The sequence below is a fragment of the Equus quagga genome, chromosome 11, assembly GCF_021613505.1.
Source record: "Equus quagga isolate Etosha38 chromosome 11, UCLA_HA_Equagga_1.0, whole genome shotgun sequence".
Taxonomy (NCBI): Eukaryota; Metazoa; Chordata; class Mammalia; order Perissodactyla; family Equidae; genus Equus; species Equus quagga.
The window spans coordinates 14,948,117-14,963,279 of NC_060277.1; the positions used below are offsets into that span (position 1 = coordinate 14,948,117).

General features: G+C 36.4%; 1 protein-coding gene across 3 annotated transcripts in view; it reads left to right on the forward strand.

Moving 5' to 3' along the window:
• TBC1D32 (TBC1 domain family member 32) overlaps positions 1-15,163 on the forward strand; it is a 188,844-nt gene that overhangs the window by 128,425 nt on the left and 45,256 nt on the right. For all 3 annotated transcript variants that reach the window (XM_046677841.1, XM_046677842.1, XM_046677843.1), the window contains one exon: positions 11,222-11,347. In XM_046677841.1, coding sequence (XP_046533797.1) covers positions 11,222-11,347 — 126 coding nt within the window. The remainder of the gene's footprint in view (positions 1-11,221; positions 11,348-15,163) is intronic.

Here is a 15,163-nt window from a genome sequence, read left to right on the forward strand (position 1 = left end):
GGGCTTCTTTCTCTAAAGATGACGGGAAATCTAGCACTTCCATGCTGAGAAATAGAAATGGCTCGAGGGGTTGGATTAGCACACTCTCATTCTTGGAAGCGTCAGAGAGACATATCTCAAGAAAGTGAGAAATTTGCTCTTCTTACTTCCCTTTCTAGCATCCTACATTCATTTTATTTTTTTTATTATTTTTTTAGTGTTTAGTCAGTCTAAATTGTAATTAGCAATCTAGATTATATGTTGTCCGTACATGCTTTACTACTGCGAAATTCCTGTCTTTATCAAGACACCATTTGGACATATATTTACTCATTTGGGGCTGGTTTCTTCACAGTGAAGGGTAAGTTTCATTTGTGTCATTGCCTGTATGTTTCTAGTACTCCTAAAAGGCCCCACAGAGTAGCAGAAGCCCAGCACTGACTCCCAGGGTCACAGGCAGCCAGGCCACTGGATTGCCTTTCTTTGATCTTAGAAATTCAGGGGGCCAGCCCCATAGTCGAGTGGTTAGTTCGTGCGCTCTGCTTCAGCGGCCCAGGGTTTTGCTGGTTCTGATCCTGGGCACCAACATGGCACCGCTCGTCAGGCCACGTTGAGGCGGTGTCCCACATGCCACAACTTGAGGGACCTACAACTGGAATATGCAACCAAGTTTTGGGAGGATTTGGGGAGAAAAAGCATTAAAAAAAAAGGAAGATTGGCGAAAGTTTTTAGCTGAGGTGTCAATCTTTTTTTTTTTTTTGAGGAAGATTAGCCCTGAGCTAAGTACTGCCAATCCTCCTCTATTCGCTGAGAAAGACTGACCCTGAGCTAGCATCCATGCCCATCTTCCTTTACTTTATATGTGGGGCTCCTACCACAGCATGGATGGCGTGCCAAGCGGTGCCATGTCTGTACCTGGTATCCTAACCGGCGAACCCCGGGCCGAAGCGGAACATGCGCACTTAACTGCTGCGCCACGGGGACGGTCCCTCAGGTGCCAATCTTTAAAAAAAAAAAAAAAAGAAATTCAAATGGCTCCTCCTTGAAAGCCGCAAACATATGATGTGAGTGAACTTCTCATGTTCCAAGGAACTCAGCAGTAGTCACTCTTGATTCATACATGCCTTCAGAGCCCCTTCCTGAAAGTTTACCTCCGTGGGGCTTTCTGAGAAGTGAAGACTGACAGCTGATGTGAGCCACCTATATGAACAAACATACTTTCCCATTTTTTCATCTCCCTTGTCTTTTACTTCCTTTCGTGTTCTTTCTCTTTCTATAGTAATTACCCTACATATTCTGCCTCAGCCATATGGGTCTTTTTTGACTTTTTGAAAACAGTTTTATTGAGATATAATTAACATGTCATATGATTCACCCATTTAAAGTGTAAAAGTCAATGGTTTTTAGTATATTCACAGGTATATGCAACAATCACCACACACAATTATAATATTTTCCTCACCTCAAAAAGAAACCCAGGACCCCTTCCCCCCTTCCCGTCACTCAGCCCTAAGCAACCACTAGTCCACATTTTGTCTCTAGAGATTTCTGTAGTCTGAGCTTTCATATGAATAGAATAATATGGTATATGGTATTTGTGACTGGCTTCTTTCCCTTAGCATAATGTTTTCAAGATTCATCCATAAAGTTCATCTATGTTGTAGCATGTGTAAGTGCTTCCGTCCTTTTGTGGTCAAATAATATTCTATTGTGTGGATATACTATAATTTGTTTAAACATGTGTCTGCTGATGGACACTTGGATGGCTTCCGCTTTTTGGCTATTGTAAATAATGCTACTATAAACATTCATCTACAAGCTTCTGCATGAACATGTTTTCATTTCTCTAGAGGATACACCCACGAGTGGAATTGCTGAGTTACATGGTAATTCTGTGTTTAGTAGTTTGAGGAGCTGCCTTGTGTTTTCTGAGTCAGCGGCCCCATTTGCATTTCTGCCAGCAGTGTATGAGAGTTCTGATTTGTCCCCATCATCATCATTTGCTGTGATCTGATTTTTGATTCTAGCCATCCTGGTAGATGTGAAGTGTGGTTTTGATTTGCGTTTCCATAATGACTAATAATGTTGAGCATTTCTTCATGTTCTTTTTGGCCGTTTGTGTCTCCCTTGGGAAAGTGGCTATACACATCCTTTGCCTATTTTTTAATTGGGTTATTGGTCTTCTTATTATTGTGTTGTAAGAGTTCTTTGTATATTCTATATGTAACTCTCTCATGAGATACATGATTAGGAAACTTCTTTCACGTCTTAAAACACATTAAGTTTATGCCTCTGGGCCTTTCCTCTTGACGTTCCCTCTTCCTGGAATACTAATTCCTCCTCTTCATGTGACTAGTTCCTCTAAACCTTTAGAGCTTGTCTGAATGTTACTTTTTCAAAATGTCTCCACCTTATCTAAATATACTTTTTTCCCTTGCTTTTCTCTCTCTGGCTCCCTGTTTATTTCTCCAACAGCACTTAGACCTTTCTGTGAGCTTCTGAACTTGTTTTTTCACTGTCTGCTGCCCTAGAATGTAACCTCCGTGAGGTGAAGGTGCTGTCTGCCTTAGGTAGTAGGCAATAATATTATTGAATGAATGGATGAGTTAATGTCAGGTTTCTTCTCTCTTTATTTTTCTCATCATTCAACTCTATCTTCCAAATCTTTGTCAGTGAACTTTGGGAACTCCTTCCAGGCTAATCTGAAGTAAATCTAGAAATTTTTACTCACACATGGAATAACCTCTGATCTGACTCATTTTTTAGATGAATAGCTTTGCAGTTAGAAGCTCCCTGAGCTAGACATCTGTTTGTATCATTCATGAAGTAGACACTTTTATTATACTTATGTTTCTATAGCACATAAAAAGTATGCATTGTTAGCATTACATCTCATTTTTTCGCAATTGAAAAAAATAACCAAAAAAATGCACAGCCTTTATTCTGTGATTACTTCAAATTTAATCTTTTATAGCTTCAGTATCTTAACTTTACTGCTTTGTATGCTGCATTTCTACTTATCTGATAGGAAACTGATATCTGTGAGGACTCTTACATTCTTTGGTGAAGACCGTGAATCTAAGCCACTGTATTAAATCTATATTATTTGCGTTGATTTGGTACTTTATAAAAGCACAAGTGAAAATCAAACCATTGGCAATGTTTATGTACTAATATGTTGGGGCTGTTTTGAAAGGTATTATTATATGTTTATTTTGAACACTTTGTAGTTGCAGACTACTGTTTATAGAAGAGTTAATCATTGCAGTGTATTTTGGTCAATAAGGAAACAAGCATTAATAGATAAAGTTTCTAAATTATACATGGAGCTGAACCAGAGTGCCATATTCTCCTCTGTCTCTGGAGTTTTGTGATGTTCAGTGAAGGAGCAATAAAGTTCATGGGTTTTGTAGTTACATTCTTGTGATGCCAACATATTTTATCCCAGCTCTCAAGACTTGCTGATATTGTTTTAAATTGTTTGATTAACAGATGTTGGAAATTAGTCTTTCCAACTACAAATACTGTTATTTTGTCATTAGAATAATATCCTTATTTTAACAAGACAGTTTTCATTAATCTATGTTGATTTTTTTAAGTAAATTTTCATGTCCTTAGTGAGTTTAATTCTTTGTTCACTGATGCTGCTTGTTGCTGAGACTTTGATAATTTCTGGTCTTTTTAGACATTAAGTCCATGCCCATGTTCTTGTGAATTATCTTCGCGTCTTTAATTTACAAATAGGATGACAATCCATTATACAATCCTAATAGTATAGATTCAGAATTGGAATATATAGTATGGAGAAATAAACTTTTTAAGAGACGAGAAGAATGAGATGACCTATACGGGCAACTACATTTTAATAAAAGAATGAAAATTACCCAATTAACAAATGAGTACACTGGATTGCCTTCATTGCTAGTCTGATAAATTATGTAAGATTTAAGATTACCACTCTTCTTCCAATTAACTAAAAATATAATTCCATAGAAAAAACTGTGAAAGTGCTTTGAAAAATAGTATGGTACTATATAAAATGTAATATAACGTGGTGGATATTGTTGTTCTGATTTTAAAAGACTTGCGCATATAGTCAATCTGTGAATACTTTTGGTGATGAATTCTTCCTTTTCTCAAACACTTATCTAGTCCTGTATGTGGAGTCAGACATTTTCTCCTTTTTTCTTTCCTTATTGTTTCTAACCTTGGAATTAAGATTTATTTTCTGCAGGTAAAAGTGAATAACTTTTATTTGACATCATCCTGTTACCTGAGGAGACTGGGAGTGTTACATTATGGTTTCTTTCCAATGTGCTAAATCTTGAGCTGCAGCTGTTGAGAAACTTATTTTAAAAAAATCAGAATAAGTGTTTTCTTTTGAATAGTAAAACTTCCTATTTTCATGTCCTTTTTACTTTCATGTTGAAACAAACATATTTATAGCAAGCAGGGGAAATAGATCACCTGCTAGTTTAGATCCAGATGATAAGGGAAAACTAATTGCTCATTTTTTGAAAACTCTTCACTGATTTCTCCTATAGTAAGTGCTTAATTATCACATACTAAAGAAAAGTGATATGCAAAATGAGGAATAATCTATGTAAAATATAGATGTCATGTGTTAAGAACCCACAGTTGTTCAAACAAAATAAAGATGTGTAAGAATTTCGATACTCTCAAATTTAGAGATGTACAGAGAGCTAATATAGAGAATTTAGGGATCTTTCCAACTGCTTCTTGGAGACCACTCCAAAGTCTCTCCTTGTTTATTATAGTGAGAGTTAATGGGAATGACTGTGCTAACATGAAAGAAGAGAAGATAAGCAGAAACACACATGGAAAGCAGATATTCCACAAATAAGCTTCAGGATTATAGAAGAGTGACAATCTAAATTAAGCCTAGGAATCTGTTGCTATTTAATGAAATCTTTCATTTATCTTGTTTCTTTTACAGCATCTGTTATGATATTTTGTATAAAGTAGGCATTCAGAATTACTGACATCCTAGGAAAGAAGTACTAAAAGTTTTCGGTGTGAATAGCAGATTTTCTTTGCGTTTATATTGAGCTTGCCTTTTTCTTCCCCTTGAAATTGAGGTTCTTTCTTTTTGCATTATAATAATCTTATAATCAATATAATCATTTTTTCTATATAATAATCGTTTGAGAAACAAATTGTACAATATTGTCAAATATGAGAAGATTGTAGTGTTTATCACAATGAAGAATTTCAGAGTTTAGTCATGAAATATTGTCAGCCAAGATTGGTGAATTTTGTAAACATGAAACTGATATTTTCTCTCTGTTTTTTTTTTCCATTTTCTTCAATGGTAGTAAAGAATGAGTTTAAAATAGATTTTTACTTTCTCTTCCAATTTTTCATAGTTGCCTATAAATCACAGTGATTGAAGGAGCATCGAGAGGGAGAGCATACCCTTCTCTATCTTACTTACTTGATACACCAAACCTTTCTTGGAAAAACAAGATGGTAGTTCTCCATGGTGACTTCATCATAGCTAGATATATAATTGATATTCTGGAACTTAGTTTGTTATATGATACTGTCTCTAACAATAATACTGTTTGTTTAGAAGTATGTGAAAATAGTTGCTGTAAAAAATAAAGTGTGAGAGGCCAGTCCCGTGGCCGAGTGGTTAAGTTTGCATGCTCTGCTTCGGTGGCCCAGGGTTTTGCTGGTTCGGATCCTGGGCACGGACATGACACCACTCATCAGGCCATGCTGAGGTGGCATCCCACATGCCACAACTAGAAGGACTCACAACTAAAATGTACAACTGTGTACTGGAGGAATTTGGGGAGAAAAAGTGGGAAAAAAAAGAAAAAAAGTTTGGCAACAGTTGTTAGCTCAGGTACCAATCTTTAAAAAATTAAAAAAAAGTAAATAAAGAGACTATTCAATCAATATATAGAATATAAACATGAGTCTTTCCTGGTGAAATAGATAAGTTTTTTTCTCATTTAACCCTATAAAAGTGAATATTCATTACATTACAGGAGACGAGATTATACCCAGAAAGCACCCAGGACCTCATATGAAGATGGATTAATGAGGATTTTAAATAAAACACTTTAATATAGTGATTAGGGTTCTTGCAAGTGAATCATTTTATACATGCACATACTTTTAATTTAGTCCGTTCTAATATAGACTTTATACCAAATTATGAACCATAACTGCTCATATTATAGTGACATTAGTATACTTAAAAGCTTTTAGTCACTTAAGTAACTTTCAGTTATACACACATTTCCATACACATATGTAAATACAATCAATTTTTATATACAACAGAATGCACCCATTTTTTTTTTAAGATTTTATTTTTTCCTTTTTCTCCCCAAAGCCCCCCAGTACATAGTTGTATATTCTTCGTTGTGGGTCCTTCCAGTTGTGGCATGTGGGACGCCGCCTCAGCGTGGCTCGATGAGCAGTGCCATGTGTGCGCCCAGGATTCGAACCAACGAAACACTGGGCCGCCTGCAGCAGAGCACGTGAACTTAACCACTCGGCCACGGGGCAGCCCCCAGAATGCACCCGTTTTAAGAGTACAATTTGAATTTTGACAAATATCTCTGCCCACATAACCACCACTAAAATCAAAATATAGACCGTTCATGACCCCGGGAAAGTTCCTGTCCCTTGCAGTCAACTCCTCTTCACTCTCAGCGGCTGGCAATTACTGGTATTTTTCTATTGCTGTAGATTAGGATTTCCCAACCTCAGCACTATGTATTAACATTTGGGGCTGGGTAATTGCCTGTTCTCAGAGGGTGCTGTCCTGTGCATTGTAGGATTTTTAGCAGCATCCCTGGTCTCTACCTACTAGATGACATTGGAACTCTCTCTGCACCCCCCACTCCCATTGTGACAACCAGAAATGTCTGTAGACATTGCTGAACTATCCCCTAGAAAGCAAAATCTAGTCCATTTGAGAACCAAATTAGTTTTTCCTAATCTAGCATTTCATACAGATAGAATCGTATAGGATACTTTCTTTGTGCCTGGTTTCTTTCTCTTGGCATATGGTTTTGAGATTCATGCAGTTTGTTAACATGTACCATTCACCTGTTTCTTTTTACTGAGTGGGATTCTAATATTGATAAACTGCAATTTGGTTAAACATCCACATTTTTGTTCTTACTTTCTTTAAATCTTTAAAAATAGCTGCTTTAAAATATTTGCTAATTGTATCACCTCAGTCCTTTCCAAGTCTTTCTATTCATTGAATTATCTACTGGTTAGGAGTCACATTTTTCCCTTTTCTCATTTTAGGGATTTTCTACATTGAGTATTGGACATTGTTAGTTTTACGTAGTTGAGTGCTGGATTTTGTTTTCTTTAAAGAATAATGGACATTTTTTGGCATGCAGTCAAGTTACCTGTGGATCAGTTTGATCTTTCAAGGCTTTCATTTTTGTCTTAGGGTAGGTGTAGAATTGCCTTTACTTAACGGCTAATTTCAGTCAGTTACCAAGGTGTGACTTTTCTGACACCTCTGTAGAAGACCCAGGTAGTTAAGGAGGACTCTTCCTCTCTTTAGAACTTGGACTCGCCTGGCCCTGTGGATGCTCTGTTGCCCAGCCTTGTGGAGTTTCACTCTGTACCTGCACAGCTGCTTATTTGGCAACCAACTTGACGAAGACTTATACAGATCTCTGGGGTTCTTACTCTGCTCTTCTTCTCCAGTACTCTGATCCACAAATTTGGCCTCCTCAATCTCTCTGCTGCTTGACGTCTGTCTCTTCAACTCAGCAAGACCTCCATGGCATCTCCCTTCCTTCACGGTGATCTTGAAAGTGCTCTCATGAAAAAAATTGCACCTGTTGTAAAGCTCACCCCATTAGTTTCCTTTTTCTCAGACATGACAGTCCTGAACTGTCTATTGGCCAATGTCTGAAAACAGTTGTTTGATATATTTTCTCCAGTTTTCTAGTTGTTTACAGCAGAAGGGCAAGTCTATTCCCAGTTCTTCCATCATGACCAGAGCAAAAATCTGGTTTTTAATTTTTTTGTGTGATTATAAACATAGAATTTCATGTTTCCCAAAATTTCTATGTATCATTCATATTGTTCTACTGCTGTAATCACTAATTTAGAGTGATTGTATTCCTGTGGTTCCATTCCTCTGATTCCATTTCCCCTTGCCTCATTCTCTGGTCCAAGGGCCTTTGCTGGAGTAACGCATTGGCCTCTCTCTGGACTTCCTCACTTATTCTGCAGAAAGCTAGGAAGGAAGAAAGTTTGGTAGGTGAATTTGGTAGAAGGAATGGAAAATCTTGAATTAGCCTACTTGTAGGCTGTGCTTTCAAGTGAGCCTGTCTTTAGGTCATATTCACACCTTTTCTAACACGAGCAGTCAGGAAAGGCTTTTGGTTGTCTCTCATTGTTTGTGATTGAATAGGTTTGTTTGGTTCAGGGGACATGTTTGGAAGCCCATGTGGCAGCAGATCCAAGTACTGGTGCCTAATTTAGCTGTTTTGGTACTAACAGATATTTTGAACTCTGTTTATCTATTTCTATCTACTTCTTGTTGGCCCTAAATTTAGAGGGGGAAATAAAGAAATTATTATTCCCCTCAAATACAAAAAATCACAGGTATACATGTTTTTTCAGTTAAGGTTATATCAAATCACTAAATATTTTTAACTGTGAAGAAGGCAAATTGGAAAGCTCACACTCTCATTGCTGGCTGGGGGAAACCATAACCACAAGTATGTAAAGGATACCAAGTTGTCTCCTAAGTGTCTTGTAGTCACTTTGTGTCCAGCTCAGCATTTCTTTATTACCTCAAATCCAATTTCTAGCTTTCTACACTGGGCCTTTCAGTGCATCAACCCATAGATTCAGATGCATACCTGCTACTTCAGCACTGTGTGCAATCATAGGGCCTTGTGCTCTTTTCCTTAGAATGAGATGATGAAAAAGTGAAGCAATAGCAAATGTGAAAGCAGAGAAGAGAGCAGAAGGAGGGGTGTGGAGCAAGAGGGAAGAGGCACAGGATAACATAGGATTTTTAAATAGCAGGTAATTTATGAAAGAGCTACATGGACATCTTCTAGTTGAAGGAGATGGTAGTGGTTCTAAGTGACAGGGTTACACGTGGATAGAGAAGATGGCATAGAGAAGGAAACAAAGATGAAAAACAAACAAACTGCATTTGTCTTTGCGATCATATGCCGCCAGTGATTCTTCTTAGGCTCTCGGTAGTTTGCTCTTGGGAAATAAGTAGATATTCTAAATTGAAACTGTAAAAATTCCATGTTAATGCTGTTGAATGAAGTCTTTTACCTAATGTATATCAAGATCCATTTAACATTAAAAATTTGTTCTTAATAACATAATTTTCAATGAAATTATCAGCTGTGATATTTGAGTTTAGATTAAAAGTTTTGAGAATTTTTGTTAAAAAGAATCATTTTCTCCTTTGACTTAATTTAATTTTTATCTCATTATTAATTCTGATTGAGGCTGGTTGTGAAATGTTACAGGATTATTCTGGTCTTGATATTCAAGGAGAATATAGTAGATTAGTACTAAATATCAGAATTACACATTCTTTCAGCGAAACAATTCTTTCTGGTTTATGTGTATTTATGTGAGTATGCATATATTTGTTTTATTTATTTGTATACTCCTGTGTTTGTATGAAAGAGTATGTCTGTAGCTTTGATATGAGAAGGCTTTTTTTGTGACCTATATGTCAAATAGGGCAAGGACATGTTTAAATTATTATTTATATACTTAATCATACAATTGGATATGTGATAACCATGAGGACTGTGAGGATACATAGCTTCTTATTTAGTGCTAAATAAAACCAATTTAGATCATAGGAATGATATGTATATCTTGATTGCACTATATATATTATAATCTGTGTGTATAATCTGTATGCACACACACATACACGCGTATACACACACATACGTTTGCTTTGACATGTAAGGTTCATGAAGGCAAGAAATCTGGTCTGTCTTGATTGTTATGGCCACAGACTATATTTACTGAATGTATTTTTAGAAAGATTAGATGTAAAAATAAAACCAAACTAGTTTTGGTATGGTGGAAAGATTAATTTTTAAAGCCTGTATGAATAAAGACTTGCTTTCTTTCTTATAATTTTATTCATCTTAAGAAAATAGTGAAGAGTTGGTTGAAATTCTTTCTACCTGAGGTTGACCACGAGTTTCTTCCTGGTGGGATTCATCAGTCCAAAGTAGAGCTTAGGCGGGGGTATTTTGTAGTGTTATTATTCCCAGACCACATCGTGGGCAGAAGCAACCAGGCCTTTGACCCTAAATTTTCAAAAGTTTCTTGTTGCCTTTTGATCCCCAAAATCTCCTTCAAGAAAAGTGGTAGAAGGTGTGAGTTCATGTGACTATCGATTCCCCCCATGCTCTTCTAGAAAATAAGAGAACCTCATTACTTCTTTTACTCCTCCTTGAATTTTTACCTACGTGTGTGAGGAAATAGGATATATGTCTATATGTATACAGTCTTGTATCCTTTTTTAGTGACACCTCAATCCTCGCTCCTATTTTTCCAAATGTTTTCTAATATAAAATCTCATGGGAATCTAAAATGAAAGGTGAAAAAAATCTCGTGGGAATTAAATGTAAATTTAAAAATAAAGTTAGGTGGAAGCCATCATGTATTCTTGAAATTGCTTATAAAGAAGAAAAGTTACATTTTAGCCACAGATACTCTTTCATCACCATTCATTTTCAGAGTAACGTTTTTTTCCAAGGAAAGAAAATAAATGACTGACTAGAGATTTTCCTATACTTAAGCTTAAGCTTTCTTTTTGCTTTTAAAGAAATGAGTAACATTGCACCTAAATGTACATTTAGTGAGTATAATATTCACATCAGTCTATGTAGTGAAATCTTAGGGTCTGCACTGTCTATTAAATATTCAGTAATGAGTCATGTTTGTATAAGAAAAAGAATATTCAAGAATTACGGTTATAAATGAATAGTCCATTTTATGAGCTTTTAGTAAACAGTCCATTTTTATGAGCTTTTAATAAATGTGGTAGATAGCAACTGATAATATAAGATGTAATTACAGAAAAATGTTTATTTTCCTTTGAAAGCCATGTATATTCTATACTTTTTCTGGAATTTGTAACTGTTTACATACTTAACGTTAACACTTATTTTTCAGTGTACCTAGCATGTCTTATTATAATAATATAACATGCCATCTTTCTTATTAGACAGTGATCTTGGCAAACTTTTATTACATTTGAAAATGTCTGATAAGCAAACTGAGTGGATAGAAAACTGCCGAAGACAATTTTGCAAGCTGATGAAGGCCAAACCCGATCTAATCAGCGGAGGTGGTGAGTACATTTTTGAATTTCTGTGGGTTTTTTGGTATGAATATTATATTAATAGAAGCTGTGTTTCCTGAAGATTAGTACAGGCATGTCTAGAATAATACTAATTCCAGAAGTCTGTTGACTTCTGAAAAACTTGTGATCCTGGAGAACAGAAATTAAAATCTGAGAAACCGCTAAGCTTCTTTTGAACTCAGAGGTCTTGGCAAGCAGGACTGGAGCACTGATGCGCCTTTGCCTAGGTAGCAGTTTGCTTGGTTTCACTGGCTTTCACCTGAACATACCATACTGCTATATTTTGGGGAACTTTGTTGAATGTTTTCTTGACAGATATTTTGAAACTCTGCCACATCCAGCCAAATAAATTTCGTGAGTCTTAAGGAAATTTTGTTTTGAGGGAATAGCTGTGTTTTCTAAACTAGCTAACAAGCTGTTTGATGTTCAGATATTTATGTATGCATTTGTTTCCTAAAATCATCGTAATGTTAATTACATTATTGTGAATAAAGAAGGGCTAATAAAAAAGTTACAGTCTCAATATAAGCTAGATTTCTTGAATCTATAATTTAAAAGTTATTGTCCACTTTATCAGCTGTGCTTTAGTTTTCATATTTCTATCATTTGTTATAAAATTAAAAGTGGGAAATAAAAGTAAGTTTATATTTTGTTAGTTGGAGAAATTATATTTTCAGAGAATAATGACATATCTATGACATATATATTTTATATATCTAAAATATTTGTAGTTATCTAAACAGATTTTGATATATTTGAATATAAGTATTTATATGTATATCTAAAATAAATATGTCTTAATCAAACATTCTCCAAAATTTTAGTGTAAAGTAAGCAAACTATGTTTTACCCCCAAATGTTTATAAAATGTCTATTATAAATATATATTTATCATTGGTTACATGATGGAGAATATTTAAAATAGATTTTCCATGGGTTCTGCACATACTAAAGGCACAGAACACATTGAGAAAGCAGCAGCTTGGTTTAATGTTCAGTTTAAGCACCATAAGTAAACATGTAGGTCCTGAGTTTCTCTCTAACAGGGAGAGTGATAAGACAAAAGAGAAAAATCGCCTGTTCAACCATTATCCATGACTCTGAAGCAGGATAAACAAGTAGAACATTACGATTGAACTGTGTTCTGTGGGGATCTTGGGGCACTTCCCACAGGTCTCGACCTCAGTTGTTCGTTACCCTGAAACCGTGTCCACCGTTAGATTGTAAGCTACTTTCAAAAGCAGACCTAGACCTCTGCCCAGTGGGGTCTGTAGCTCACGCAAAACTCAGTTACTCTTCTTAGCAGTTTTATAAGATAGTCTACATTTTATGGATGAGGAAACGAAGACCTGGAAGTTTGAGGTAAGTAGCCCAGTTCACAGTGGCAGAGCCAAGACGTGAGCCCTGGCGACCTGACGCGAAATCCCTGCTCTGATCCCTTTGCTGTTCTCCCTCTTTACACTTCCTCTCTAGTGCCTAATGTTTTGCACTTGAGAGGCAAACAACATTTATTAAATAAACACAGGTAAGCATAATGCTGGTTTAGATTGTGATGAAATTTCTGACATCTCCAATATCTCATAACATACTTGTTTCCTGTCTGTTAACTAAGCTGAACTAATTTTGGGGTAGATTCAATGAAGAAATACTAAACCAGTTCTCACTTTGGTGAAGCAAGCATGCTTGTTTGTGTGTATACACACATGTACAGTCTGACTCTGCAGTCTGGTTCAACCCACGTCTTAAATATAAGCAATCTATAGTTACCAAGAACCAAACATTTAAAAAAAATTTTTTTGTAGAGGTAACATTGATTTATAACATTATATAAATTTCAGGCGTACATCATTATAGTTCTATTTCTGTGCAGATTACATCATGTTCACCACCCAATTTGTTGAGAAAGATTCACCCTGAGCTAACATCTGCTGTCAATCTTCCTCTTTTTTTTTTTGTATGTGAATTGCCACCACAGCATGGCCACTGACAGGCAAACTGATTCCCATGCTTGGGAACTAAACCCAGGCTGCTGAAGCGGAGCATACCAAGCTTAACCACTAGGCCACAGGGGCTGGCCTTAAGAACCAAAGATTTTTAAATTACCGTTTCTCCCTAAAATCTCTCTGTAAGGCTCTGGAATATACAATCAGTACCATGTACGTTCATTAATATTTTTTCATAATTATAAGTGAATGAAGTAGTCTTAATTTATCTGTAAGTTATGTGGTCTGAATCCAAAAGGAGGTGAACGAAAAGGAATTCAATTAACAAGAACTTAGTAAGAACCTACTTGTTGACTCCCTGTTCTGCTCCCCACTCTGGGCAGCTACTATCCTTTGTGGTAAGGGTAAAGGGTGGGGGAGGGAGAATAATCCATCAGTAGTCTTCCCAAATTGATTTAAACCCAAGTCATCTAAACAGCTACCAGGAGAGAAAACTTCCAACTTTCTCAGACTTGGGCTCCTGGTATTTCTCAAGTTTTCCTGCCAAGCTTTCGGCTTATAAGAAGAACAGGTGAAACAATGTGGATGTACAATTGTATGATATTCCTGCACTCACTTGTAAGGAGTCACTGGGAGAAGCAATAGGTTATATGACCCAGAGCTCACAGGCTCAAGTTAATCTTTTAAAACGTGTCAAATTCTTCCTTTTCATGAAGAAGTGTTTCACGGGGCCGGCCCGGCGGCGCAGCAGTTAAGTTTGCACGTTCCCCTTTGGCGGCCCGGGGTTGGCCAGTTCAGATCCCAGGCGCAGACATATGAACCACTTAGCAAGCCATGCTGCAGCAGGCATCCCACACATAAAATAGAGGAAGATGGGAACAGATGTTAGCTCCTGGCCAGTCTTCCTTAGCGAAAAGAGGAGGATTGGTGGTGGATGTTAGCTCAGGGCTAATCTTCCTCAAAAAAAAAAAAGTGTTTCACAACATGAATTAATTTCCTTGAGTTACAGATAATGGAATTTTCAGTGACTTGACAGTGAGTGAAGTGGTTGGTAATACTGAGATAAATAGCCCCTCTAGTAATTGTGCAATTCAGCTACACTTACATTCGGTTAGAGGAATGAGGCAAGGAGATTGTTGCCAGAGGTTCAACTGCCATATGGAAATCAGTTTTTAGCATGGTTCCACGACTATGGCCTATCCATCAAAATATTTGGAAATGCATGGTGCTGTTCATAAGGGTTGCTGGGCAAAATGAATATATTGAAATCAGTAGAAATCCAGAACCTTCTTCAGGTAGTTCAGTGATGTCGCTTTTGCATATTAAGTATAGAAGTACTTTATCTGTAAGCCTCTAATATATTGATTTAATAACATAATTTCATATTTCAAAATAAGTACTTGCTGGAAAATAGTGTGCTTTGCAGTCTGCAATTAGTCTGGTGACTCATAAGTTTCAAATCATATTGTGTTTAGCTTCTTCACAGATGTGATGAAGAATTTTCTCAATTCACTGAAGTGTGTTTCACTGTCTGTCTGATGGCTAAGCATGATTTCAGGCATAAGATTCAAAGAATTACTTAGCAGTAAGCTGTGACTTTTCCCATTAACTCAAGCACTTTACTTAAATGCATAACATTAGCAAACATATGGTTGTGCTAAAATGAGAATTAATTATAGTGAGAGAATTTGTGCCTCTGCATGTGAAGATAGAACCAGTCTGAACAATTATAAGTTTAATCTGCAATACCAAGTCCTTTCTGACCCTCGACTATTGCATTCTCGTACTTTTTAATGGTCATCTTATTTCAGTTTGAAATCACAATATAAGTAAGAGTTCAATGAATAAAAATTTTTATTTT